This window comes from Taurulus bubalis, assembly GCF_910589615.1.
Source record: "Taurulus bubalis genome assembly, chromosome: 3".
NCBI classification, from domain to species: Eukaryota; Metazoa; Chordata; class Actinopteri; order Perciformes; family Cottidae; genus Taurulus; species Taurulus bubalis.
Genome location: NC_136591.1, coordinates 2,208,106 through 2,235,747, shown reverse-complemented (window position 1 = coordinate 2,235,747; position 27,642 = coordinate 2,208,106). Strand labels below are relative to the sequence as shown.

The following is a 27,642-nucleotide window of genomic DNA, read 5'->3' as shown; positions in this document are numbered from 1 at the left end:
TGTAACATTTTGTCACTCGCTCTTTTCAGCCCCCACCTTTTCTTTCTTGATACTATTTGGGTGAAATCCCCTCTCCCCTCACCACTTCCCGAATGTCAAATGGCATCCCTAAAGTCACCCATTTCTTAATCTAGATAACCAGGGGTGCCAAACTCTAAATTGGCGAAATATGGGTTTTAACTCAGGGGGGGGGGGGGTGCTTAAGTGTGGGTCCACGGGGTCGGAGGGTGAGCCGGGTCACAGGGGGAGCTCCGGATTAAGGTCTGGCTCTCCAGGGGTCTCTTGGCATGCATATTTACCCAGGTTCAAGCCCTTGTCTTTACCCTGTCAATGTAGACCAGTACAATGTGGACCCCCCCCCCCCCCCCCCCCCAGGACCAGGCCTGGGACCCAGACAAGTTGACATTGAGGAACCAGTTGACATTCAAGTGACCCGTTGACATTGAGGATGCCAATTGACTCTAAGGACACGTTGACATTGAGGATGCCAATTGACATTTCAAGTACCTCCGTGCGCACTCTGGTGTCCAAACATGGTACTGCAGAAAATCATGACTTGGTAAAACATTTATTACTCGGCAACCGGAAGTCCAAACTGCTCCATCTTTTCCCCGGGGCGAGGCCGCAGCCAGTCTGTGGGACGCCGAGAGCGGCAGGCCATATTCCGTGCCACGATGTCACTCAAACGTTTTCACACGTACTCCAGACTGCTGCGCTTCGACGACTGCGAGACGAGAGCCGAGAGAAGCGAGACTGACAAACTGGCAGCCGTGAGAGAGCTCTGGGACGCCTGCGCGGAGCGGCTGCCCCTCCTCTACAACCCGGGGCCTGAAGTGACGGTGAACGAGCAACTGGTTCCGTTCAGAGGTACTTGGCCGGCTCCCCCCCCCCGCTTTGCATAACAATGATAACGATAGTAATAATAATAATAATCTGTCTCCTTTCTCTCCTCTGCTCTCATGACCTCTGCTCTCCTCTCATGACCTCTCCTCTCATCTCGTGACCTGCTGCTCTGCTACGCTCTCCTCTCCTCTGCTCTCCTCTCCTCTCCTCTCCGCAAACAGATACGGGATCAAGTCGTGTTTCGCCTGCGACGCCAGATCCAGCTACGCTTGGAAGATGCAAGTCTACACCGGAAAGCCGAGCGGCGGACGCCCAGAGAAGAACCTGGGGTTGCGGGTCGTGCTCGACGTCACCGAGGGACTGAGAGGGCGCAACGTCACGTGCGACAATTTCTTCACCACCTACGAACTTGCGCGGCGGCTCCTGCTCAGGAACAACACCGTGGTCGGCACGGTTCGGAAAAACAGGCTAGAGCTCCCGGCCGCGCTTCTCGCGTCCAAGCAGAGAGACGTCTTCTCGTCAAAGTTTGCCTTCACGCCCACCGCCACGCTTGTGTCCTACCTCCCGAAGAAGAGCAAGAACGTGGTGCTCCTGAGCACGAGGCACGCAGAGGGCGTCGTCAGCGATCGCCCGGACGCCAAGCCCGTCATCGTCCTGGACTACAACCGCAACAAAGGCGGCGTGGACAACCTCGACAAGGTGACCGGCACGTACAGCTGCCGAAGGATGACCGCGCGCTGGCCACTGGTAATTTTCCACAACATCCTCGTCGTGTCCGCCTACAACGCCTTCGTGATATGGAGAGAGCTCAACCCCGACTGGATGCCTGGCAAGCAGAACAAGAGGAGGGTGTTCCTCGAGCGGCTGGAAAAGGCTCTCGTGGCTCCCTTCATGGAGAGAAGGGGACGTCTGCCCCGCACGGAAGCGTCCGCCGCCGTCGTGAAAGCCGCCCAGAGGGCCAGAGCGTGCAACGGGCCCGAGGATCCGGCCGCCGCCGCGGGGCTGCGAGCAAGCGGAAGAGGTGTCAGATCTGTCCACCGAAGAAGGACTGTAAAACGTACACCGTGTGCACCGGCTGCGACAAGTACATCTGCAAGGGCTGCGCGCTGGCATACTGCCCGACATGTGCCTTGTGAGCGGGCGAGGCTTTCTGAAAGACTATAGATTCTGAAAATCGAGAGGTCTCTCTTTGTTTTTTTTGTTTTTTTTGTCACTAACAAATAAAGACGTACGAAAGCAATGTTCGGTTTTTTATTATTGATGTTGATGCTCTAAAAAATTTTTAAAAACTTGCCACACTTGCCAGGCCTCTGCCTGTGCCTGTGCCATCTTGCAAAACAAAATGGCAGATCTCAGACAGGTGCCTCGCCGAGGTCCTAAAAGGTTGAGATCGGCACCGCTGGAACCACGGCGGCCGTATTAGTCGGGGCGGCCAACTTTCAAGTCTCCCTGGCCTTTAGCTAAAAGTTGACGAGCCTGAGTGTTGTGAAACAAAATGGCCGATTTCAGAAAAGTGCCTCGCCGAGGTCCTAAAAGGTTGAGATAGGCACCGCTGGAACCGCAGCGGCCGTATTAGTTGGGGCAGCCAACTTTCAAGTCTCCCTGGCCTTTAGCTAAAAGTTGACGAGCCTGAGTGTTGTGAAACAAAATGGCCGATTTCAGAAAAGTGCCTCGCCGAGGTCCTAAAAGGTTGAGATAGGCACCGCTGGAACCGCAGCGGCCGTATTAGTCGGGGCGGCCAACTTTCAAGTCTCCCTGGCCTTTAGCTAAAAGTTGACAAGCCTGAGTGTTGTGAAACAAAATGGCCGATTTCAGAAAAGTGCCTCGCCGAGGTCCTAAAAGGTTGAGATAGGCACCGCTGGAATCGCAGCGGCCGTATTAGTCGGGGCGGCCAACTTTCAAGTCTCCCTGGCCTTTAGCTAAAAGTTGACGAGCCTGAGTGTTGTGAAACAAAATGGCCGATTTCAGAAAAGTGCCTTGCCGAGGTCCTAAAAGGTTGAGATAGGCACCGCTGGAACCGCAGCGGCCGTATTAGTCGGGGCGGCCAACTTTCAAGTCTCCCTGTCCTTCAGCTAAAAGTTGACGAGCCTGAGTGTTGCGAAACAAAATGGCCGATCTCAGACAAGTGTTAACACAAGAGTTAAAAGCCCCGCCGGACCTATATCGGTCCTTTTTTAGACATTTCAGTGTAACTGTGTAAAACATTACAATAATCTTGAACAAATATATTGATGCTACACAACAAATTAAACAAGAGAACCTGGGCTACAATAATAATTCTCTCTGTACTTTACCTCTCTGACTTTGTTCTGCTTCACTTTTTCAAAGTCAAACATTGCAGAGAGACTGTTCACATATTGTGCTATGATTTGGGAGAGCTTCAGGGCTTAGTGAAGCATCATTTCAAAGAGATAATCATCCTGAAAGTGCTTTTTTATAGGCGGACCTGAAACTCATATTTTCTGTGTTTCAATCTTTATTTACTCCTAGCCAGCAACATATATACTAATATTTACACATCTGACCAAAAGCTCACATGGGTTGCCTTTATTATAAGACCAACATTATTCATGTTGTGGGACAAAGTTAAAGACATGAAAGTTACACCAGAGTCACCATGATGTACATACAGTGATAAGGAAACACTGGCTTTGGAACAACACATTGAGACCCCCCCCCCCCCCCCCCACACACATAGCCTACGAAGTGCCGCAGTCGATGGAGTCGCAGAGAAACAGTGGGATGTCCATCGCCGGGTTCGTCTTCTTGAGCTCACGTACCGGCAGAGGTGTCAAAAGTATTCACATTCATTACTCAAGTAGAAGTATAGATACTAGGGTTTAAAAATACTTCTGTAAAAGTTGAAGTATCAACTAAAGCTTTTTACTTAAGTAAAAGTGTAAAAGTACTGGTTTAAAAACTACTTAAAAGTATAAAAATAAAAGTAATGTAAGGGGAATTGTTTTTTCTTTCATAAAGGACAAACTCTTAAGCCGCGTTTCAGGGGCCTATAGTGCACTACCCCACCTCCCCCAAAACAATCATTTTTATAAAGGCCATAATGACTATAATGTTTTAAAAGGTTATGTTAAAAAAAGTGGGATGCACTAGGCTACCCGTTTCAGCTGCATATATGCCCATTTAAAATGATCACATTTTATTACAATGCAAATACATTAAAGTGCCATATGTGTACTGAGCATTAACATGTGTTTCATGGAGCGGAAGACATGATATCTAGTTGCCGATAAGTATTGTAATATTGCAAAATAGGCGGCGACTCCGACACAAACACTTAAAGCTGTGGTTCTCAAACTTTTTCTGTAAATAACATAATTGTGTGACACATCTGTGCTTTTATAAACAACAGAATAAAGAAAATTGCAATCACTTTCAAGTAAATCAGATTGCCCCATCAGACAATGTTTTGTGTAAATTCTATCTGTGCAAAAAATAACTCATATTTAGTTACTACTAAATAGCTCATTGTGGAAAACAATAAGCTTTTAATTTTTGTTGCCAAACAAAACAGAATGAGTGCAGATATGTGAGCCATCAGGTTGTATCAGTATTAGTGGCTGCAGTGAACAGCTTTCCTCGACACATATGTTATAAACGGGGTTATAGATTTGATACGGCCTCTCTCAATTCATGCTCAATATTGAGCTTAGATCAGTTTTTTTATTTTGAGAAACGCAACAGCAGGAATAGACGAGCTCACGGAGCTCACTGCTTCGCGTCAAATCGCGCAAGCGTAACCTGTTAACGGCGTACCGTACCATTTACCCGAAAGTACAGGCATTTGTCCATGTATTTATTAATGACTTTGTTTTATATCCGTATACTTTGTACTTTTGTAATATGTGAAGCCAGCAGCTCATTGTTGGTAGAAGACACGAGTACTTTGTCTCGTTTCACCTGGAGAAGGAGCGCTGCTCCGGGTTCAGAGAGCTGCTCCGGGTTCAGAGAGCTGCTCCGGTGCGAGGAGAACTCCGCTGCTCCTCACAGGAGAGCTGCTGTTGCATCTTCACCCTGGGAGCGTTTAAAACGCAGATATAGCGGTCTACATTTCACGCCACATATTTCTCGCAGCGCTCTGTCCGCTGGTGTGTGCTCAGTGCTCACCTGTGTGCGCGTGCACGTATCTGTGCACAACGGGGCGGAGAGGGTTTTTTTGTGTGTGTTTTTGAACGATGACAAGCCGGAGTGAAAACAAACCAAAATTAAATAGCAACGAGGCTATTTTTAAAATGTAGGGAGTAGAAAGTACAGATATTTGCGTGAAAATGTAAGGAGTAGAAGTAAAAAGTCGTCTGAAAAATAAATACTCCAGTAAAGTATAGATACCCAAAATTTCTACTTAAGTAAAGTAACGAAGTATTTGTACTTCGTTACTTGACACCTCTGCGTACCGGTCGCAAGCAAAGCTCCTGCAACGTGGCGATGGGAATGGTCGCAAAGGGGACCTCTGCGGTGACCTCTGCGGTGACCTCTGCGGTGACGCTCCTCAGCAAATCTCTGAGGTTGGAGTAGTCCAACCCGTCGACGCAATAACCCAAAGGGCCGACTGTCACCTCGTAGTCCATGTATTTGTCGCTGGTTATAATGCTGAACAGGTATCCAAGTTTTTTATAGTTATAAATACACACTGCGGCCGCTGCTGTTGGACGGTACCACGGCATGCCCTCCCCGTCGAACCACATCGCCGCCGCTGTTGGACCGGCTGCCACCGCGGCGGCGGCCGCTGCCCGGTCCCCATGCGGCGGCTCCCTCTTTTGCAGAATGTCTACTATCTCCGGGAATTCAGCTTCGCTCATAGAGTTTTTCGTAACGCCCCACCACAAAGGGCCGAGGTATCTGACCATTTCCCGCATGTCCTGTAGGACGCGGGCGGCAGAAGGCCGGCTGGGATCCTCTGATACTCCCGGGGGTTTAGATAGCAGGGTCCAGACATCGGAGCCTTTTGCAACATCTGCAAGCAGCTCTTGTAGTAGGTAAATCGGATCCCAACAATTCCCAGTGGTCATATTGGACAAGGAGAAATGTCCACCGTGGAGACGCATGTGAAACTGTCGTATAGAACCGTGAGTCTTGACCGTGATGGAACACACGGCAGACTTGCACGAACCAAAATGGTTGGCGACAACGAGAGACCCCAAGTTGATCTTGGGTCTATTCAGGAAAGACTCAATCTCAACCCTAGACACGGATCCCCACCATTTGTCACCCAGCCACTCTAGAAACTTGGGCCACTTGTTGTTCAACGCAGGCCAGTTGCTCCTCCTTTCTATGTAATGCTGACAGTTCTTTTCCATTTTAAAAGGTCTGTCAAACTCTCTGGGGTGCACGAAAGCCATGGTCGGACCTCTTCGGCTGTGTGTAATGTCGTGTCGTGCTGTCTACTAGTGTTTGTGCGACAGATTGTAAAACCCTCGGAGGCAATTTACTTTTAATTTGTTATTCTGGGCTATACAAAATTAACTGAATTGATTAAAATCATGCGTAATCCCCGTAGTCAGCCTCGTCGGTGTGCTCGCGCTAATCGAAGGCTCCTTAGCAAAGACAATTTGACACCGCAGGACACGGGGTGTATACAGGATGATCAAGGACAACAGAAGGGTTAAAGAACACGTGGAAACTAAAGAGTCTAAACTAATTGATTTATTCTGAGGGAGGGTCCTTTTTCTTTTTTGGTTTTATAGAGTTTTTTTAAATATCATTCTGTAGTTTCCGCAGTGGTTTCCTTATGTTTTCAAATCTGAATATTTACAATTTGGTCAAAGTGTGTTTTCCCTTCTTAAAACGTTTTCCCCCCGTGACTTGACGGAGGTTTCTGCATGACTTGCAACATAACTACACCTCAATCCTTATCCGCAGTCACTGTTTTACTAAACTTACCGTTACCCTCCCAGTGTGGAGAAGCAGACAAGAGTACCGGCGCGGACGCTTACCAGTTTCTAATCTGAAAGTCACAAGGCAGCGGTAGACCAGCAAAGCCTGTGTCCTGTGAAGTATAATTCTAAGTCGATGCCCGTGGCCCCGAGGCGTTATGTTTTCACCTCGTCTGTCTGACCATCTACGTGCTTACAGTTCATTCTCATAGCGATGGAGGGGATTTCTACAAATGTTTCCGATTTAGATTTTGGAGGTCAAAAGTCACGGCCCCAGCGACACTCACAACTAAAACATGTTTTGGGCCGTATATCTCAAGAACACATACGCTAACTATTAGAGTTTGCGCCGACCAGACTTTTCCAGTCCCGGTGGTGATACATGGGCTTTTGGGCATCAGCCAATACCAAGGCCCGATCTGATCACTGTGTGCAAGAGACTGGAAGAGAGCTGCCACAACAGGCCACCGTCCAGAGTGAACAGGGTTTGCCCCAAAGTTAGTGACAGCTTCAGCTCAGGCTCCCTTACGGTAGACTGACCTTTTTTAAGGTGGACCTCTTCCTTTAAGTGACAAGCCGCTACTCTTGGTTCTTCCCATCTTTTTATTTTTAATATTTCTTTGAACTTTCTTAACTGATATATTGGTTGAAATACTTGTTATCGGGTCCTGGTTAAATTATGATGAACAATCCTTCCCGACGAGGCGGTATCTTCACTCTGCAGCCTCTGAAACACAGTGAGGGGATTTAAGAGGTTAAATAACACCCCTAATGGTAAATTGCACCCTTGCTAAATGCTAATAGTGATAGGGGCAACAATTGATTACTCACCGTTCAGTCTCACAGAAACGCTGTAGCCAGCTATCTGGCCCGTTAGCTCCGGGTAGCTGCTTGTTAGCGAATTTATTTATATATTTGCTCAGGACTCTTTGCTTGGCATCTTCTGACTCACATTGAACACGTCCATGTACAGATGCTCAGACGCGGAAGTGGAAAACATATCCGCCAGATTTGAAACCATATCTCTGTGACGTATTATTGTGATAATATAATTTTTATTAAAAACTTAAACACCTGCCCGACCGCATCGGCGCGGGCCCCGCCCCCAAAGGGTTATTAGTATTATAACCATGACTATAATGCATAATGAAAAGATTATAATGTGGGGAATTATAACATAGAAAATACATGCAAAAGTGTGCCTGCAAATATGTAAATTAGTTTTTTAAAATGACCAAGTCATTATAAAATACTTAAGAATGCATGTTTATGTTATAAAGTATTATGCATATTTAGGACTGCTTATAACTATGAATACACATAAGTATGTTTATAATGCTTTGTAGACTTGGCCGCTGAAGAAAGTGTCACCCAAAAGCTCAGAAACTAGCATCCATTCACCCACAAGACTTACTGGCTTCCTTCAGAACCAAAGGACGGGACAAGTTTGCTAAAATATTGGTGGGGACAGTTCGGTCTTTCCAAAATATTGCTTGGGACATTTCAAATAACATTTGCATATACACTTGGAGGCAGAAAGAGAGAGAGGCAGGATCCCTTGTTGAAACTTAAAAAGATTCCACACATACATTTCTTTGGGGAGTGCATCAGTGATTCTAAATAACATAAAGTCTATAGTTTATGAACATTTAGTCATCAATATTTGATGAGACGCAGTAACCTTGCATTTCTTTCATACGATTGGTCTGAAATTTGCTAGGTTTCTTTGAATAATCTTTCTGTTTCTGAGGGTGAACTCTTTTCTGTTGGTTTTCGTTGCCTTTTTACGCATTTTAAATGTACGTTTTTAAATGCAGACAAATGTCACATTCACTCTTTCAAAGTAGATGAAATAAAGTATGTGCTGATAACACCGTTTGATTTGTTCTCGGTTTGATTGAAGTGTTCTTACTGTTAGTTAGGGGTGAATGTATAGAATAGAACCTCGAGAATATAATAGAACAGGATAATATTTTAGTCTACGGTGCTGAAAACAGACGGGATTTTCAACACCGTAGACTAAAATATTCTCCTGTTCTATTATATCCTCGAGTCTCAGTTTGGGCAAAGTCATACATCAATAATGAAGAGCTATGTATAAATCAAGAAAAGGAAATCCCACTTTGCTGTTTACTGATTGTTACTATATTGTAGTGGCAGATTATTTACTGTTCACTATAATGGTTCACATATTAATAAGAATAATAAGAATAATAAGAATAAGAATAATTAATAATAATAAGACATGTAGACATTAGTCCATGCAATATATTTATTAACCACAACAGGAACAGTACATATTGAACACAGCCATCATAGTGCAAGATCACACAAATACCTCAGCCCCCTGCTGCTGGGCCTCGGAGACCCCGTCCATGGAGATGTTCGGCTGAAGCAGCAGGTCTGTAAACACAGAGATGATGGAAGTTCACGTTTAACCATTGAACAAGATGGACCTGAAAAAGGAAGTGATGTCACGGGTCTGACGAACACAGAGACAGACAGACAAACAGGTGTGTCCTGCCAGGTGAAGATCAGCAATCTATAGAGGAGCTGAAGCTTCCAGAAACAAGCCCACCTCTGTACACTTTAGGATGTCGTTGTCCCGGATACTTTACAGTTCAGTCCAATGGAAAACCACTGACTGTCACTGTGACAGAGGAAGGAACATACTGGGGAAATTGCTGTAAAAGATGATGTCATAGATGATGTCACTGATGTGCTTACCTGAGCAGGTGAGATCCAGGCTGGAGGAAGAGACTGATGATGATGTTTCACACTCCCTCAGATGAGATGCAGACTGAACACAGTCAGAGTCGATCCACGACACATTTCTCTTTGAGGACTCGTATCTGCGTCCTGTAGAAACAGCAGAGCCACAGTCCAGATCTCTACAGACAACAGCTGCTGCCTTCAGGGTCCAGTCAGAACCATCTACTGGTCTCCAGTCTCCTTGTTTCACCTCCAGTGTTCCTGCACAGCGACTGGCTCCTCCCACCAACCTGACAGGTTCTGAACAGAAAGCAGAGAGTCGTCAGTAAAGAACAAAGTGAGTTCCAGGAGAACAGAGATGAAGCAGATCAAAGCTGCAGCTCCTCTTCTACCCGAGCAGGTGAGTCCAACAGCTTTGCCAGGTGAGCAGGTGTTTCTCTCTGAGCCTGAGCTTCTACAGTACAGGAGAGCAGACTCATGGCCTCCACACTGGAACTCTTTGGTCCACATTGGAGCCTCCACTTCTCCATAGAGCGCCCCCTGGAGGACTGAAGGAGCGCCACAGCCAAGCTCCCTACAGACCACCTCTGCATCCTGCTGGTCAAAGTCCTCTTCACACACTGAGGACCACCACTGGGTAGACTGGTTAGACTGGGTAGACTGGGTAGACTGGGTAGACCTCACCTCCAGTCTACCTGAACACAGACTGGTTCCATTCACCAGCCTGACAGAGTCTGAGAGATGAGAGAAGATACAAGAGAGATGAAAGACTCCAGACACGAAATAAAGAGATGTCATTAAATTATAATTCAGAGGAATTAAAAAAGAATTAAAAAAGACATAGGTTGATGGTAATAATGATAATTACAATTTGCAATAATAAAACATAACATAATACTGGTTCAATACATGCAGTGCATTGACTGAGGTGTTTTCATAAGTAAAATGTCATAAGTTGGGTCACAATGGTGAAAAGGGGTAACATCATCATATTCATCAGTCAACACAAAAACACTTTAAATAAAGAAAACTTGAACAACTTGAACAACCAATCAGAATGACATAACTGTAAAGCTTTGGTTTGCTAGTGCAGGAGTCAACCTCCGGTTCTGAAAAGTGAAGTCAATGCTTCTCATCTGATTGTTTAGAAGTCTACAAGAAAACTGCTCTACTTCTCATTTGATTCATTACTTTAGTAAACATTGTAAACATGAGTTTATGGTTTTAATCGCTAGTTTCAAGTTTAGTTCACTACAGCATGATGTTCATTGAGAAAATGATGGTCCATTTAGAGTCGATAGATCAGTGGTTCTCAAATGGGGTTCATAAAGGCACTATGTGGGATTCTTTCATATTTACAATTAGCAACCATTCAAAACCCCTTTAAGTATAGTTATTTAATAAATATTCAATAAAATATAAGTTCATAAACAGAATGTGATATATTAATCAATAGCACAGTTGTTGATGATATTATGGAGAGTTTGACGATTGAAATTAAGTCTACTTAATTTAAGAGAATATTGTTGCGTTGCATTCATAGAACGCCTTGGTAAAGTTTCTAATAAGAAATCACTTTTTGTTTGTGGTGACTTTAATATTGATCTGTTAAAGTGGAATGAACACAAATTAACAACTGATTTTTGTAATGTAATGTTTAGCTAACTGGCCTCTTATTGATGAACCTGGTATATAACTAAGGAAAGTGATCACTTATTGATAACATGTTTACAAATGTTCATGGCCAAGTAACACGTGGCTTGTTTTGAACTGATATCAGTGATCATTTTCATATGTTTGTGATCCTGCATCATTTAAAGGGAACCTGTTCAGTTTAAGTGAGCCTTCCTGTAAACCAGTAAGAATGAGAACAGCTGAGAGAATTGAGGCTTTAAGATGGAACTTAAAACAACAGCTGGGATGAGGAGTATGCTGATGATCATAATCAGGCCTCTGATGCATTTCTTTCATATTGTTTGAGTTATACAATAAGCATTGTCCTATTAGAAGCTGCAGGGTAAAGGATAGATAGGAAAGCCATGGAAGACTGAAAGTCTGCAGAGAGTAAAAAGAACAATGTACCTTACAAAACACATTTACAACTGAGAACCAATGAAAGTGAAGAAAAATATAAGTTTTATAAGAATAAACTGACTTCCATTATGAGATCACAAAAGAAGGAATACTATGATACAATACTAGGGGATAGAAAAACATAATATTCAAAGTAATTATGTTAGCACAGCTTAAACAGTGATGCTGGTGAGAAGCTATAAACTGTTCTTCCTTTGAGCTAGTGGAGTATCTGGAGCATCACATTGTGGGTTCATTATACTCTCAGAATGGCCAGAAAAAGAGAACTTTCATGTGAAACTCTCCAGTCTGTTCTTGTTCTTAGACATGAAGACTATTCCATGAAGGAAACTGAGAAGAAACTGAAACTGTATCTGGGTGACCCCAAACTTTTGAACGATAGTATATATATATATATATATATATATATATATATATATATATATATATATATATATATATATACATATATATATATATATATATATATATGTATATATATATATATATATATATATGTATATATGTATATATTTGTTTCATGAAATCAAATTAATTATCTGATTCAATTGATAATAATTTAGGATATAAATATATCAGCATTATGCTTCTACCTCTTCAGTCTTCCTGTAGTGTATATTAGATTGTGGCTTTACTTATTGTATTGTAATGACTGACTGAATAAAACACAAACACAACCATAATCTAGGTCATACAGCAAGGGATGCTTTAGGGCGGGGCTCCCTTGTGATTGACAGGTCTCTACCACTGCGTGGTCTGGTCTGAGAGTGGGGCGTGTTTTCATCACATAACTTTAACCCTTTCAGTGAGTTTTAACTCCATCAAAGTTTATATTAACAGTTTGGTTGCACGTAGCTATATTTCCCTTCTGGTTGAAAAAAACAAGCTGGCGAGAGCCAAAGTCTTATATTCTAGGTTTCTAAACGGTCGTCCAGAAACCGATGGATGACGTCACGGTGACTACGTCCACTGCTTATCGTTAAGACCAAAGACTTCCCTGAGGCAAGGAGTCAAGAGGAGAACATCTCCAAATAAAAGTCTTTACTTTCAAAGGTTTAGTTCACAGGTGGGAAGTCAGAAAAGGCAAACAAAGCAAAAAACAGATGAGAGACCAAAGGCAGTCTGGGAAAAGCAGAGTAGAAAACTAGGTTAACAAGATCACAGAGAGAAATGACTTGAACGCTCGACACGGAGCTACCAAGACCAACTGGGACAGACAAAGAGGAGCACAAGGACTAAACATTTAAGGGAGGACAGGTCATTCAGAACAGGTGAAGCTGATCAGGGCGGGACAGTAATCACACTGGCAGGAAACACACGAGGACAGGAAGTGAACTCATGTGAAACGAGAGTGAGCGGCGAATAACAAAATAAAACAGGAAACCCCAAATATAAAAAAGTGAAAACATGTAAAACATAAGGTATGGACTTGAAGATGTGTGACTCTTGTATAGAGTCTGAGCCTCTGTCCTGTTGGTGGACGCTGACTCACAGCAACGTGTTGTCAGTGGACTGGAGAAGATCAAACATAACAATGTAATCAGACTGGAGGAGGATTCTCTTTGACTCAAATGAAACTCTGTCTCATCTGCATTGGGGGCGTGGCCTAACCACAGCACGGCCTTTTGGAGCGCCATTACAAAACAGGGCTCTGATGCTAAGGGACGAAAGTTCATCATGTTGGGAAAACTATCCTGTAGAATTCACCAGCAAGCGTTGTGGATCCACACCTCAGAAGATGTGCTTTAACTTGATGAAGAAACACGTCTCCACTTCAGCAATAAGGTGCTGAGCCAGTAGAGTTAAACATGAAAACAAGTCAAGTTTAATGAGACAATGGGGAATATAATGGTTCACCAATAAGAAGAGACAGGTGAAGGCTCATGGAGGAATAGAGACACCTCAGAGAATGTATTATATACAGATTCACAGTCTGTAGTTAGGGAGGGACAGGACTGAAACATATGAATTACATGATGAGCTTACCTGAGCAGGTGAGATCCAGGCTGTAGGAAGAGAGTGATGATGATGATACACACTCCCTCAGAGGAGATGCAGACTGAACACACTTAGAGTTGATCCTCCACACATTTCTCTCTGAGGACTCGTGTCTCCGTCCTGTAGAAACAGCAGAGCCACAGTCCAGATCTCTACAGACAACAGCTGCTGCATTCAGGGTCCAGACAGAGTAAGAATCATCTACTGGTCTCCAGTCTCCTTGATGCTTCATCTCCAGTGTTCCTGCACAGCGACTGGCTCCTCCCACCAACCTGACAGGAGGTTCTGAACAGAAAGCAGAGTCGTCAGTAAAGAACAAAGTGAGTTCCAGGAGAACAGAGATGAAGCAGATCAAAGCTGCAGCTCCTCTTCTACCTGAGCAGGTGAGTCCAACAGCTTTGCCAGGTGAGCAGGTGTTTCTCTCTGAGCCTGAGCTTCTACAGTCCAGGAGAGCAGACTCATGGCCTCCACACTGGAACTCTTTGGTCCACATTGGAGCCTCCACTTCTCCATAGAGCGCCCCCTGGAGGACTGAAGGAGCGCCACAGCCAAGCTCCCTACAGACCACCTCTGCATCCTGCTGGTCAAAGTCCTCTTCACACACGGAGGACCCCCACTGGGTAGACTGGTTAGACTGGGTAGACTGGGTAGACTGGTTAGACTGGATAGACCTCACCTCCAGTCTACCTGAACACAGACTGGTTCCATCCACCAGCCTGACAGAGTCTGAGAGATGAGAGAAGATACAAGAGAGATGAAAGACTCCAGACACTAAATAAAGAGATGTCATTAAATTATCATTCAGAGGAATTAAAAAATAATTAAAAAAGACACATAGGTTGATGGTAATAATGATAATTACAATTTGCAATAATAAAACATAACATAATACTGGTTCAATACATGCAGTGCATTGACTGAGGTGTTTTCATAAGTAAATATGTTATAAGTTGGTTCACAATGGTGAAAAGGGGTAACATCCTCATATTCATCAGTCAACACAAAAACACTTTAAATAAAGAAAACTTGAACAACTTGAACAACCAATCAGAATGACATAACTGTAAAGCTTTGGTTTGCTAGTGAAGGAGTCAACCTCCGGTTCTGAAAAGTGAAGTCAATGCTTCTCATCTGATTGTTTCGAAGTCTACAAGAAAACTGCTCTACTTCTCATTTGATTCATTACTTTAGTAAACATTGTAAACATGAGTTTATGGTTTTAATCGCTAGTTTCAAGTTTAGTTCACTACAGCATGATGTTCATTGAGAAAATGATGGTCCATTTAGAGTCGATAGATCAGTGGTTCTCAAATGGGGTTCATAAAGGCACTATGTGGGATTCTTTTATATTTACAACTAGCAACCATTCAAACCCCTTTAAGTATAGTTATTTAATAAATATTCAATAAAATATAAGTTCATAAACAGAATGTGATATATTAATCGATAGCACAGTTGTTGATGATATTATGGAGAGTTTGACGATTGAAATTAATTCTACTTAATTTAAGAGAATATTGTTGCGTTGCATTCATAGAACGCCTTGGTAAAGTTTCTAATAAGAAATCACTTTTTGTTTGTGGTGACTTTAATATTGATCTGTTAAAGTGGAATGAACACAAATTAACAACTGATTTTTGTAATGTAATGTTTAGCTAACTGGCCTCTTATTGATAAACCTGGTATATAACTAAGGAAAGTGATCACTTATTGATAACATGTTTACAAATGTTCATGGCCAAGTAACACGTGGTTTGTTTTGAACTGATATCAGTGATCATTTTCATATGTTTGTGATCCTGCATCATTTAAAGGGAACCTGTTCAGTTTAAGTGAGCCTTCCTGTAAACCAGTAAGAATGAGAACAGCTGAGATAATTGAGGCTTTAAGATGGAACTAAAAACAACAGCTGGGATGAGGAGTATGCTGATGATCATAATCAGGCCTCTGATGCATTTCTTTCATATTGTTTGAGTTATACAATAAGCATTGTCCTATTAGAAGCTGCAGGGTAAAGGATAGATAGGAAAGCCATGGAAGACTGAAAGTCTGCAGAGAGTAAAAAGAACAATGTACCTGACAAAACATCTTTACAACTGAGAACCAATGAAAGTGAAGAAAAATATAAGTTTTATAAGAATAAACTGACTTCCATTATGAGATCACAAAAGAAGGAATACTATAATAAAATACTAGAGGATAGAAAAACATAATATTCAAAGTAATTATGTTAGCACAGCTTAAACAGTGATGCTGGTGAGAAGCTATAAACTGTCCTTCCTTTGAGCTAGTGGAGTATCTGGAGCATCACATTGTGGGTTCATTATACTCTCAGAATGGCCAGAAAAAGATATATATATATATATATATATATATATATATTTTTTTTTTTTTCATGAAATCAAATTAATTATCTGATTCAATTGATAATAATTTAGGATATAAATATATCAGCATTATGCTTCTACCTCTTCAGTCTTCCTGTAGTGTATATTACATTGTGGCTTTACTTATTGTATTGTAATGACTGACTGAATAAAACACAAACACAACCTTAATCTAGGTCATACAGCAGGGGATGCTTTAGGGCGGGGCTCCCTTGTGATTGACAGGTCTCTACCACTGCGTGGTCTGGTCTGAGAGTGGTCCGTGTTTTCATCACATAACTTTAACCCTTTCAGTGAGTTTTTACTCCATCGAAGTTAATTTTAATAGTTTGGTTGCACGTAGCTATATTTCCCTTCTGGTTGAAAAAAACAAGCTGGCGAGAGCCAAAGTCTTATATTCTAGGTTTCTAAACGGTCGTCCAGAAACTGATGGATGACGTCACGGTGACTACGTCCACTGCTTATCGTTAAGACCAAAGACTTCACTGAGGCAAGGAGTCAAGAGGAGAACATCTCCAAATAAAAGTCTTTACTTTCAAAGGTTTGGTTCACAGGTGGGAAGTCAGAAAAGGCAAATAAAGCAAAAAACAGATGAGAGACCAAAGGCAGTCTGGGAAAAGCAGAGTAGAAAACTAGGTTAACAAGATCACAGAGAGAAATGACTTGAACGCTCGACACGGAGCTACCAAGACCAACTGGGACAGACAAAGAGGAGCACAAGGACTAAACACTCAAGGGAGGACAGGTCATTCAGAACAGGTGAAGCTGATCAGGGCGGGACGGTAATCACACTGGCAGGAAACACACAAGGACAGGAAGTGAACTCATGTGAAACGAGAGTGAGCGGCGAATGACAAAATAAAACAGGAAACCCCAAATATAAAAAAGTGAAAACATGTAAAACATAAGGTATGGACTTGAAGAGGTGTGACTCTTGTATAGAGTCTGAGCCTCTGTCCTGTTGGTGGACGCTGACTCACAGCAACGTGTTGTCAGTGGACTGGAGAAGATCAAACATAACAATGTAAGTCAGACTGGAGGAGGATTCTCTTTGACTTAAATGAAACTCTGTCTCATCTGCATTGGGGGCGTGGCCTAACCACAGCACAGCCTTTTGGAGCGCCATTACAAAACAGGGCTCTGATGCTAAGGGATGAAAGTTCATCATGTTGGGCAAACTATCCTGTAGAATTCACCAGCAAGCGTTGTGGATCCACACCTCAGAAGATGTGCTTTAACTTGATGAAGAAACACGTCTCCACTTCAGCAATAAGGTGCTGAGCCAGTAGAGTTAAACATGAAAACAAGTCAAGTTTAATGAGACAATGGGGAATATAATGGTTCACCAATAAGAAGAGACAGGTGAAGGCTCATGGAGGAATAGAGACACCTCAGAGAATGTATTATATACAGATTCACAGTCTGTAGTTAGGGAGGGACAGGACTGAAACATATGAATTACATGATGAGCTTACCTGAGCAGGTGAGATCCAGGCTGGAGGAAGAGAGTTCTGATGATGATACACACTCCCTCAGAGGAGATGCAGACTGAACACAGTCATAGTCGATCCACGACACATTTCTCTCTGAGGACTCGTATCTCCGTCCTGTAGAAACAGCAGAGCCACAGTCCAGATCTCTACAGACAACAGCTGCTGCCTTCAGGGTCCAGTCATAATCATCTACTGGTCTCCAGTCTCCTTGTTTCACCTCCAGTGATCCTGCACAGCGACTGGCTCCTCCCACCAACCTGACAGGTTCTGAACAGAAAGCAGAGAGTCGTCAGTAAAGAACAAAGTGAGTTCCAGGAGAACAGAGATGAAGCAGATCAAAGCTGCAGCTCCTCTTCTACCCGAGCAGGTGAGTCCAACAGCTTTGCCAGGTGAGCAGGTGTTTCTCTCTGAGCCTGAGCTTCTACAGTACAGGAGAGCAGACTCATGGCCTCCACACTGGAACTCTTTGGTCCACATTGGAGCCTCCACTTCTCCATAGAGCGCCCCCTGGAGGACTAAAGGAGCGCCACAGCCAAGCTCCCTACAGACCACCTCTGCATCCTGCTGGTCAAAGTCCTCTTCACACACTGAGGACCCCCACTGGGTAGACTGGGTAGACTGGGTAGACTGGTTAGACCTCACCTCCAGTCTACCTGAACACAGACTGGTTCCATTCACCAGCCTGACAGAGTCTGAGAGATGAGAGAAGATACATGAGAGATGAAAGACTCCAGACACGAAATAAAGAGATGTCATTAAACTATAATTCAGAGGAATTAAAAAATAATTAAAAAAGACACATAGGTTGATGGTAATAATGATAATTACAATTTGCAATAATAAAACATAACATAATACTGGTTCAATACATACAGTGCATTGACTGAGGTGTTTTCATAAGTAAATATGTCATAAGTTGGGTCACAATGGTGAAAAGGGGTAACATCCTCATATTCATCAGTCAACACAAAAACACTTTAAATAAAGAAAACTTGAACAACTTGAACAACCAATCAGAATGACATAACTGTAAAGCTTTGGTTTGCTAGTGCAGGAGTCAACCTCCGGTTCTGAAAAGTGAAGTCAATGCTTCTCATCTGATTGTTTCGAAGTCTACAAGAAAACTGCTCTACTTCTCATTTGATTCATTACTTTAGTAAACATTGTAAACATGAGTTTATGGTTTTAATCGCTAGTTTCAAGTTTAGTTCACTACAGCATGATGTTCATTGAGAAAATGATGGTCCATTTAGAGTCGATAGATCAGTGGTTCTCAAATGGGGTTCATAAAGGCACTATGTGGGATTCTTTTATATTTACAATTAGCAACCATTCAAAACCCCTTTAAGTATAGTTATTTCATAAATATTCAATAAAATATAAGTTCATAAACAGAATGTGATATATTAATCGATAGCACAGTTGTTGATGATATTATGGAGAGTTTGACGATTGAAATTAATTCTACTTAATTTAAGAGAATATTGTTGCGTTGCATTCATAGAACGCCTTGGTAAAGTTTCTAAAAAGAAATCACTTTTTGTTTGTGGTGACTTTAATATTGATCTGTTAAAGTGGAATGAACACAAATTAACAACTGATTTTTGTAATGTTATGTTTAGCTAACTGGCCTCTTATTGATGAACCTGGTATATAACTAAGGAAAGTGATCACTTATTGATAACATGTTTACAAATGTTCATGGCCAAGTAACACGTGGCTTGTTTTGAACTGATATCAGTGATCATTTTCATATGTTTGTGATCCTGCATCATTTAAAGGGAACCTGTTCAGTTTAAGTGAGCCTTCCTGTAAACCAGTAAGAATGAAGGTTGCCGTACCTTCGGTCCAAAGCAATGCCCGTCGTTGTAGGCGCGTGTGGAGAGAGACTCGGGCCGCTCTACTTCGCACAGCAGAGCAGAACAGGAGATCGGCGAATCGACGGCGTGTTCCAGCCCCGGACTACCGTGTTGGTCAATTGGTGTGGCTTTCGGCCAAGGACATCCCCCTCCGCACCGAGTGTAGGAACCTCTCCCCCAGATATGTCGGTCCTTCCCATCATCTCCATCGTCAACCCGGTGTCGGTAAAACTTCAGCTGCCTCGTTCCATGAGAATTCACCCAGTATTTCATGTCTCTCTCCTCAAACCCGTTGTCTCCAGTCCCTTAAATCCTCCGCCTGTACCCCCTCCACCCCCCCGTCTCATTGAGGGGGGCCCCGTCTACACGGTCAATCGCCTCCTGGATGTCCGCCGGCGGGGTAGGGGATATCAGTACCTGGTAGACTGGGAGGGGTATGGCCCAGAGGAACGGTGCTGGGTGCCCCGTTCTCGGATTCTTGATCCGGGGCTCATTAGAGACTACCATCGACAGAACCCTGGTAGATCCGGTGGTTCGCCAAGAGGCTCCCGTTAAGGGGGGGGTACTGTTGGATTCCCTGTCTGCTCGTAAGTCCCCACCCCCGGTTTCCGCCCACTGCCACGCCCCTCTCCTTCATCCCAGCTGTTGTGTATTGCCTTGATCACCGGCAGGTGATCTAGGGACCACTGTATACCTGGCTCATTTGTCGGGTTGTTCCAGTTCCAGTCTGGTTTGCTGCTTCAAGAGCATTGTCTACAGGAGTGGTTGAGTTGCCCTCCCGACTCTGGAGTGGTATCCGTCCGGCGTGCTTCAGGAGCATTGTTCACAAGAGCGGTTGAGTTGCCCTCCCGAATCTGGAGCGGTATCCGTCCGGCGTGCTTCAGGAGCATTGTTCACAAGACCGGTTGAGTTGCCCTCCCGACTCTGGAGCGGTATCCGGCCGGCGTGCTTCAGGAACATTGTTCACAAGAGCGGTAGAGTTGCCCTCCCGACTCTGGAGCAGGGGAGGTGGATCCCCTTTTGTTCGCTGGACATTACCGGTGGTATTTGTTTGTGTCTATTCGTTGTGTTTTGTTTTTGTCGCAACAAAGTCCGCCCTAGGAACTTGAACTGCTGCGTCTGTGCATTTGGGTCCTCAACACCACACACCGCTTAACAGAACAACCCGACCAATGATGACGGACCCAGCCGCCGCAGCAGCATCGCTTTCTGCAGATCAGCTACAGGGAGCGGTTGCCTCGCAGGGCGCTCTCCTCGGCCAACACCAGCAGGTGTTGCAGGACTTACTGAACTCCCAGCGTACCATCGGATCCCAGATGGAGGAGATCGGAGGCATGTTGCACAACCTCTCGTTGCGCCGCCGCGGAGCCGGTCCCGGAGGACGAGGAGTCCGCCTGCACCCGTGAGTCCTTTGTTCCCTCTCCTGTGCCTTATGGTGGAGCGTCTGGGGAGTACTGAGGGTTCATGCTCCAGTGTCGGTTTGTTTTCACCCAGCAGCCCCGCACGTACGCCTCGGACAATGCGAAGGTGGCATATACGGTGGGTTTGTTAGGTGGTAAGGCGCTGGTCTGGGCTGAGGCATGGCTCCACAGACGCCCTGCTCGGGTCTCCTACGAGCGCTTCAAGGAGGCTTTCGAGAGCGTATTCGACCACCCGGTGTACACCCGGGACGTTGTACAGCGCCTGCTCGGTCTCCGCCAGGGGTCCACCAGCGCAGCAGAATACTCCGTGGATTTCCAGATTCTGGCGGCGGAGTCGGGTTGGGGGAATGAGGCGCTGAAGGGGATGTACCGCTGCAGTCTGTCGGAGCTTCTGAGAGATGAACTGGCCGTCCGGGACGAACCGGATTCCTTAGAGGAGCTCATCGCTCTCACAGTCAGGATGGACAGCCGTATTCGGGAACGCCGTCGGGAGAGGAACTACCGGTCTTCCAATCCGGTGCGCCAGTTTTCTTCCGCTCCCGGCTCTCAGCCTCCGAGCCCGGTCGGACGGTACGGCCAGGAGCGCGCCCGCTCTCCTTCCTCGGTCCCTCCCCCGTTGGAACCGGAGCCGATGCAGCTTGGGCGGATTCACCTCTCTCCGGAGGAGAGAGAGAGAGACGCCTCCGCACAGGAAGCTGCCTGCACTGCGGGGAGTCGGGAGACCGCAGGGCCGTGTGCTCCGCTCGGCCAAAAGAGAGAGCTCGTCAGTAGGAGTGGGGGTGCTGGCGAGTGGGTCAAGGAGAATTCCCCATTCTGAGTCTCGGTCATTATTTCCTGCCACCGTGAGGCTGTCATCGGGCCCTGTGCACCTGTCAGCCCTCATTGATTCTGGGGCTGAACAGAACTTTTTGGACACTGACTTTATTAGGAGCCAAGGGATTCCTGTGGAGGCGCTAGAGCGCACTCTGCTGGTAAGCGCATTGGATGGTAGTTCACTGGCGGAGATAACACACTGGACTCAGCCAATTTCCCTGCACGTGTCTGGCAATCACAGCCATTGTACCCGGTTCTATGCGTTTCCGTCCCCCCAGACACCCTTGGTTCTGGGACTTCCCTGGCTCAGGGAGCATAATCCTCAGATTGATTGGGCTGGAGGTAGGATCACCGGTTGGAGTTCTGCCTGTCATTCTCGCTGCCTCAGGTCTGCGCTGCCCCGTCAGGTTATTCCTCCCAGCAAGCCTGACACCGGTCCTGGCCTCGTCGCAGTGCCTCAGGAGTATGTGGATTTGGGAGAGGCGTTCAGCAAGGAGCGGGCTCTTTCACTTCCCCCTCATCGTCCATACGATTGTGCCATTGACCTGCTCCCGGGCATTCCACTTCCCTCGAGCCGGTTATATAATCTCTCCCGGCCAGAACGTGAGTCTATGGAGAGGTACATCACGGACTCGGTCGCCGCTGGAATCATACGCCCCTCTTCATCACCTGTGGTAGCGGGTTTCTTCTTCGTCTCGAAGAAGGACAAGAGCCTCCGTCCCTGCATCGACTACAGAGGTTTGAATCAAATCACTATTAAGAATAAGTATCCGTTGCCGTTGATGTCCTCTGTTTTCGAATCCCTAGCTGGAGCCAAGATATTCACCAAGCTGGATCTCCGCAACGCTTACCACCTGGTCCGAATTCGCGAGGGGGACGAATGGAAGACGGCCTTTAACACACCCCTGGTACACTTTGAATATTTGGTGATGCCGTTTGGACTAACTAATGCCCCTGCCGTCTTTCAGGCCCTGGTGAACGATGTCCTCCGCGACTTCTTGAACCGCTTTGTGTTTGTGTATATTGACGATATTCTCATCTTCTCCCCGAATCCCCAGGAGCACACCAACCATGTTCGCCTGGTTTTGCAACGGCTGTTGGATCAGCTCTTCGTGAAGGCTGAGAAGTGTGAGTTTCACGTTACATCTGTGCAGTTCCTGGGGGTCTTTATCGAGGAGGGTCAGGTGAGAAAGGACCCCAAGAAGGTTAAGGCAGTAACGGAGTGGCCGGTGCCCACTGCAAGAAAGAAGCTTCAGCAGTTTCTGGGGTTCGCCAATTTCTATCGTCGGTTCATCCGGAACTACAGCCGAACGGCAGAACCACTGACACGACTCACCTCTTCCAAGGTCCGTTTTTCATGGACACCAGAGGCCGACGGGGCCTTTCGTGCCCTCAAGGATCGGTTCGTCTCGGCCCCGATTCTGGTCCACCCAGACGAGACCCGCCAGTTTGTCGTCGAGGTGGACGCCTCGGACACCGGAGTCGGAGCGGTACTTTCCCAGCGGTCCGCCTCCGACTCCAAGCTCCATCCTTGTGCCTTCTTCTCCCGCAGATTGTCCCCGGCGGAGAGGAATTATGACGTTGGCAACTGCGAACTGTTGGCGGTCAAGTTAGCCTTGGAGGAGTGGAGGCACTGGCTGGAGGGATCGGTGCTTCCCTTCATTGTATGGACCGACCACCACAATTTGGAATATATCCATTCGGCGAGACGCCTCAATTCCCGCCAGGCCCGCTGGGCTTTGTTCTTCACACGCTTCAACTTCACCATCACCTTCCGGCCAGGGCACAAGAACACCAAGCCGGACGCACTCTCCCATCAGTTTGCTCCGGAGGAGGGAGGTTCTACTCTCGACACCATCCTGCCCGCCTCGTGCGTGCTGGGTGCAGTCACCTGGGAGATTGAGAGGGTGGTACGTGAGGCCCAGCACACCCAGCCTGACCCCGAGGAGGTCCCCCGAACCGCCTGTTTGTTCCTGAGGCCGCCCGATCCCAAGTCCCCATTTGAGGCCTCTTTGGGTTTTCAGCCTCCCCTGTTCCCCAGCCAGGAGGTTGAGGTTGCCGTACCTTCGGTCCAAAGCAATGCCCGTCGTTGTAGGCGCGTGTGGAGAGAGACTCGGGCCGCTCTACTTCGCACAGCAGAGCAGAACAGGAGATCGGCGAATCGACGGCGTGTTCCAGCCCCGGACTACCGTGTTGGTCAATTGGTGTGGCTTTCGGCCAAGGACATCCCCCTCCGCACCGAGTGTAGGAACCTCTCCCCCAGATATGTCGGTCCTTCCCATCATCTCCATCGTCAACCCGGTGTCGGTAAAACTTCAGCTGCCTCGTTCCATGAGAATTCACCCAGTATTTCATGTCTCTCTCCTCAAACCCGTTGTCTCCAGTCCCTTAAATCCTCCGCCTGTACCCCCTCCACCCCCCCGTCTCATTGAGGGGGGCCCCGTCTACACGGTCAATCGGGGGGTACTGTTGGATTCCCTGTCTGCTCGTAAGTCCCCACCCCCGGTTTCCGCCCACTGCCACGCCCCTCTTCTTCATCCCAGCTGTTGTGCATTGCCTTGATCACCGGCAGGTGATCTAGGGACCACTGTATACCTGGCTCATTTGTCGGGTTCTTCCAGTTCCAGTCTGGTTTGCTGCTTCAAGAGCATTGTCTACAGGAGCGGTTGAGTTGCCCTCCCGACTCTGGAGCGGTATCCGGCCGGCGTGCTTCAGGAGCATTGTTCACAAGAGCGGTAGAGTTGCCCTCCCGACTCTGGAGCAGGGGAGGTGGATCCCCTTCTGTTCGCTGGACATTACCGGTGGTATTTGTTTGTGTCTATTCGTTGTGTTTTGTTTTTGTCGCAATAAAGTCCGCCCTAGGAACTTGAACTGCTGCGTCTGTGCATTTGGGTCCTCAACACCACACACCGCTTAACACGTGGTTTGTTTTGAACTGATATTAGTGATCATTTTCATATGTTTGTGATCCTGCATCATTAAAAGGGAAACTGTTCAGTTTAAATGAGCCTTCCTGTAAACCAGTAAGAATGAGAACAGCTGAGAGAATTGAGGCTTTAAGATGGAACTTAAAACAACAGCTGGGATGAGGAGTATGCTGATGATCATAATCAGGCCTCTGATGCATTTCTTTCATATTGTTTGAGTTATGCAATAAGCATTGTCCTATTAGAAGCTGCAGGGTAAAGGATAGATAGGAAAGCCATGGAAGACTGAAAGTCTGCAGAGAGTAAAAAGAACAATGTACCTGACAAAACACATTTACAACTGAGAACCAATGAAAGTGAAGAAAAATATAAGTTTTATAAGAATAAACTGACTTCCATTATGAAATCACAATACTATAATAAAATACTAGAGGATAGTAAAACATAATATTCAAAGGATTTCAAAGTAATCAGATTACCAGAAATAAAGAATACAAATCTGAATTTCCTTCTAAACAACTCTGTGGACGATTTAAAAAGTATTGTTGATGATATCAATGATTATTTTGGGTGTTGGAACGACTCTGGACAAAAAGATAGTTGTGCCTGATAACGGAAAAGATTAGTTTGATAACCTTATTAAGGATAATTTACATTCCATGTTCCTTTGTGCCGTGAATGAGACTGAAATCATTGAAGTTGTAAACAACTTTAAAAACAAAAGATCTTCTGATATATATTCTATTGATATTAAATCATTAAAGAAGTAATTGATTGTATTGCAGGACCTCTGACCTATGAATGTAATCAGTCTTTCAAAAAGGTATTTTTCATGATAAAATGAAAACTGCAAAGGTAGTACCAATATTTAAAAATGAAGATAAGCATTACATGATAATTCTAGAGCAATATCCCTTCTTCCTCCATTCTCTAAAATATTAGAGAAATTATTTCTGCAGAAATTGTATCTCTTTATAAGTCAAAATGAATTATTGAGTGAACATCAGTATGGATTCAGTAGAAATAGAACTACTCCCTCTGCACTAATGGAGATGTGGAAGAATAACAAAGAACATGATGAGTATTCTATTGGCATTTACATTGACCTCCAGAAGGCTTTGATGTATAGATCACACTAAGTTATTGATTACAGTAGAAGTATATAGATCACAGTAAGTTATTGATTACAGTAGAAGTATATAGATCACACTCAGTTATTGATTACATTAGAAGTATATAGATCACAGTAAGTTATTGATTACAGTAGAAGTATATAGATCACACTAAGTTATTGATTACAGTAGAAGTATGTAGATCACAGTAAGTTATTGATTACAGTAGAAGTATATAGATCACACTAAGTTATTGATTACATTAGAGAAGTATATAGATCACACTAAGTTATTGATTACATTAGAGAAGTGTATAGATCACACTCAGTTATTGATTACATTAGAAGTATATAGATCACAGTAAGTTATTGATTACAGTAGAAGTATATAGATCACAGTAAGTTATTGATTACATTAGAGAAGTATATAGATCACACTAAGTTATTGATTACATTAGAGAAGTATATAGATCACACTAAGTTATTGATTACAGTAGAAGTATATAGATCACAGTAAGTTATTGATTACAGTAGAAGTATATAGATCACACTAAGTTATTGATTACATTAGAAGTATGTAGATCACAGTAAGTTATTGATTACAGAAGAAGTATATAGATCACAGTAAGTTATTGATTACATTAGAGAAGTATATAGATAACACTGAGTTATTGATTACATTAGAGAAGTATATAGATCACACTAAGTTATTGATTACAGTAGAAGTATATAGATCACACTAAGTTATTGATTACATTAGAAGTATATAGATCACAGTAAGTTATTGATTACAGTAGAAGTATATAGATCACACTAAGTTATTGATTACAGTAGAAGTATGTAGATCACAGTAAGTTATTGATTACAGTAGAAGTATATAGATCACACTAAGTTATTGATTACATTAGAGAAGTATATAGATCACACTAAGTTATTGATTACATTAGAGAAGTATATAGATCACACTCAGTTATTGATTACATTAGAAGTATATAGATCACAGTAAGTTATTGATTACAGTAGAAGTATATAGATCACACTAAGTTATTGATTACATTAGAGAAGTATATAGATCACACTAAGTTATTGATTACATTAGAAGTATGTAGATCACAGTAAGTTATTGATTACATTAGAAGTATATAGATCACAGTAAGTTATTGATTACAGTAGAAGTATATAGATCACAGTAAGTTATTGATTACAGTAGAAGTATATAGATCACAGTAAGTTATTGATTACATTAGAGAAGTATATAGATCACACTGAGTTATTGATTACATTAGAGAAGTATATAGATCACACTAAGTTATTGATTACATTATAAGTATATAGATCACAGTAAATTATTGATTACAGTAGAAGTATATAGATCACACTAAGTTATTGATTACATTAGAAGTATGTAGATCACAGTAAGTTATTGATTACAGTAGAAGTATATAGATCACAGTAAGTCATTGATTACAGTAGAAGTATATAGATCACACTAAGTCATTGACTACATTAGAAGAATGTAGATCACAGTAAGTTATTGATTGCATTAGAAGTATATAGATCACAGTAAGTTATTGATTACATTAGAAGTATGTAAATCACAGTAAGTTATTGATTACAGTAGAAGTATATAGATCACACTAAGTTATTGATTACATTAGAAGTATGTAGATCACAGTAAGTTATTGATTACATTAGAAGTATATAGATCACAGTAAGTTATTGATTACAGTAGAAGTATATAGATCACACTAAGTTATTGATTACAGTAGAAGTATATAGATCACACTAAGTTATTGATTACATTAGAAGTATGTAGATCACAGTAAGTTATTGATTACATTAGAAGTATATAGATCACAGTAAGTTATTGATTACAGTAGAAGTATATAGATCACAGTAAGTTATTGATTACAGTAGAAGTATATAGATCACAGTAAGTTATTGATTACATTAGAGAAGTATATAGTTTACACTAAGTTATTGATTACATTAGAGAAGTAAATAGATCACACTAAGTTATTGATTACAGTAGAAGTATATAGATCACAGTAAGTAATTGATTACATTAGAAGTATGTAGATCACAGTAAGTTA

At 43.9% G+C, this 27,642-nt stretch overlaps 1 protein-coding gene across 1 annotated transcript in view; it reads right to left on the bottom strand.

Annotated features, from left to right (window-relative positions):
* Positions 1 to 8,992: 8,992 nt before the first annotated feature.
* The window catches only part of LOC306733857 (scavenger receptor cysteine-rich type 1 protein M130-like), a gene marked incomplete at its 5' end in the record, with an annotated part of 37,816 nt that continues 19,166 nt past the window's right edge, over positions 8,993 to 27,642 (bottom strand). Inside the window, 7 exons of the mRNA XM_079215163.1 lie at positions 8,993 to 9,137; positions 9,462 to 9,746; positions 9,839 to 10,180; positions 13,527 to 13,823; positions 13,914 to 14,264; positions 17,401 to 17,685; positions 17,778 to 18,110. Of these exons, the coding sequence (XP_079071289.1) occupies positions 9,061 to 9,137; positions 9,462 to 9,746; positions 9,839 to 10,180; positions 13,527 to 13,823; positions 13,914 to 14,264; positions 17,401 to 17,685; positions 17,778 to 18,110 (1,970 nt within the window). The 3' untranslated portion in view covers positions 8,993 to 9,060. The remainder of the gene's footprint in view (positions 9,138 to 9,461; positions 9,747 to 9,838; positions 10,181 to 13,526; positions 13,824 to 13,913; positions 14,265 to 17,400; positions 17,686 to 17,777; positions 18,111 to 27,642) is intronic.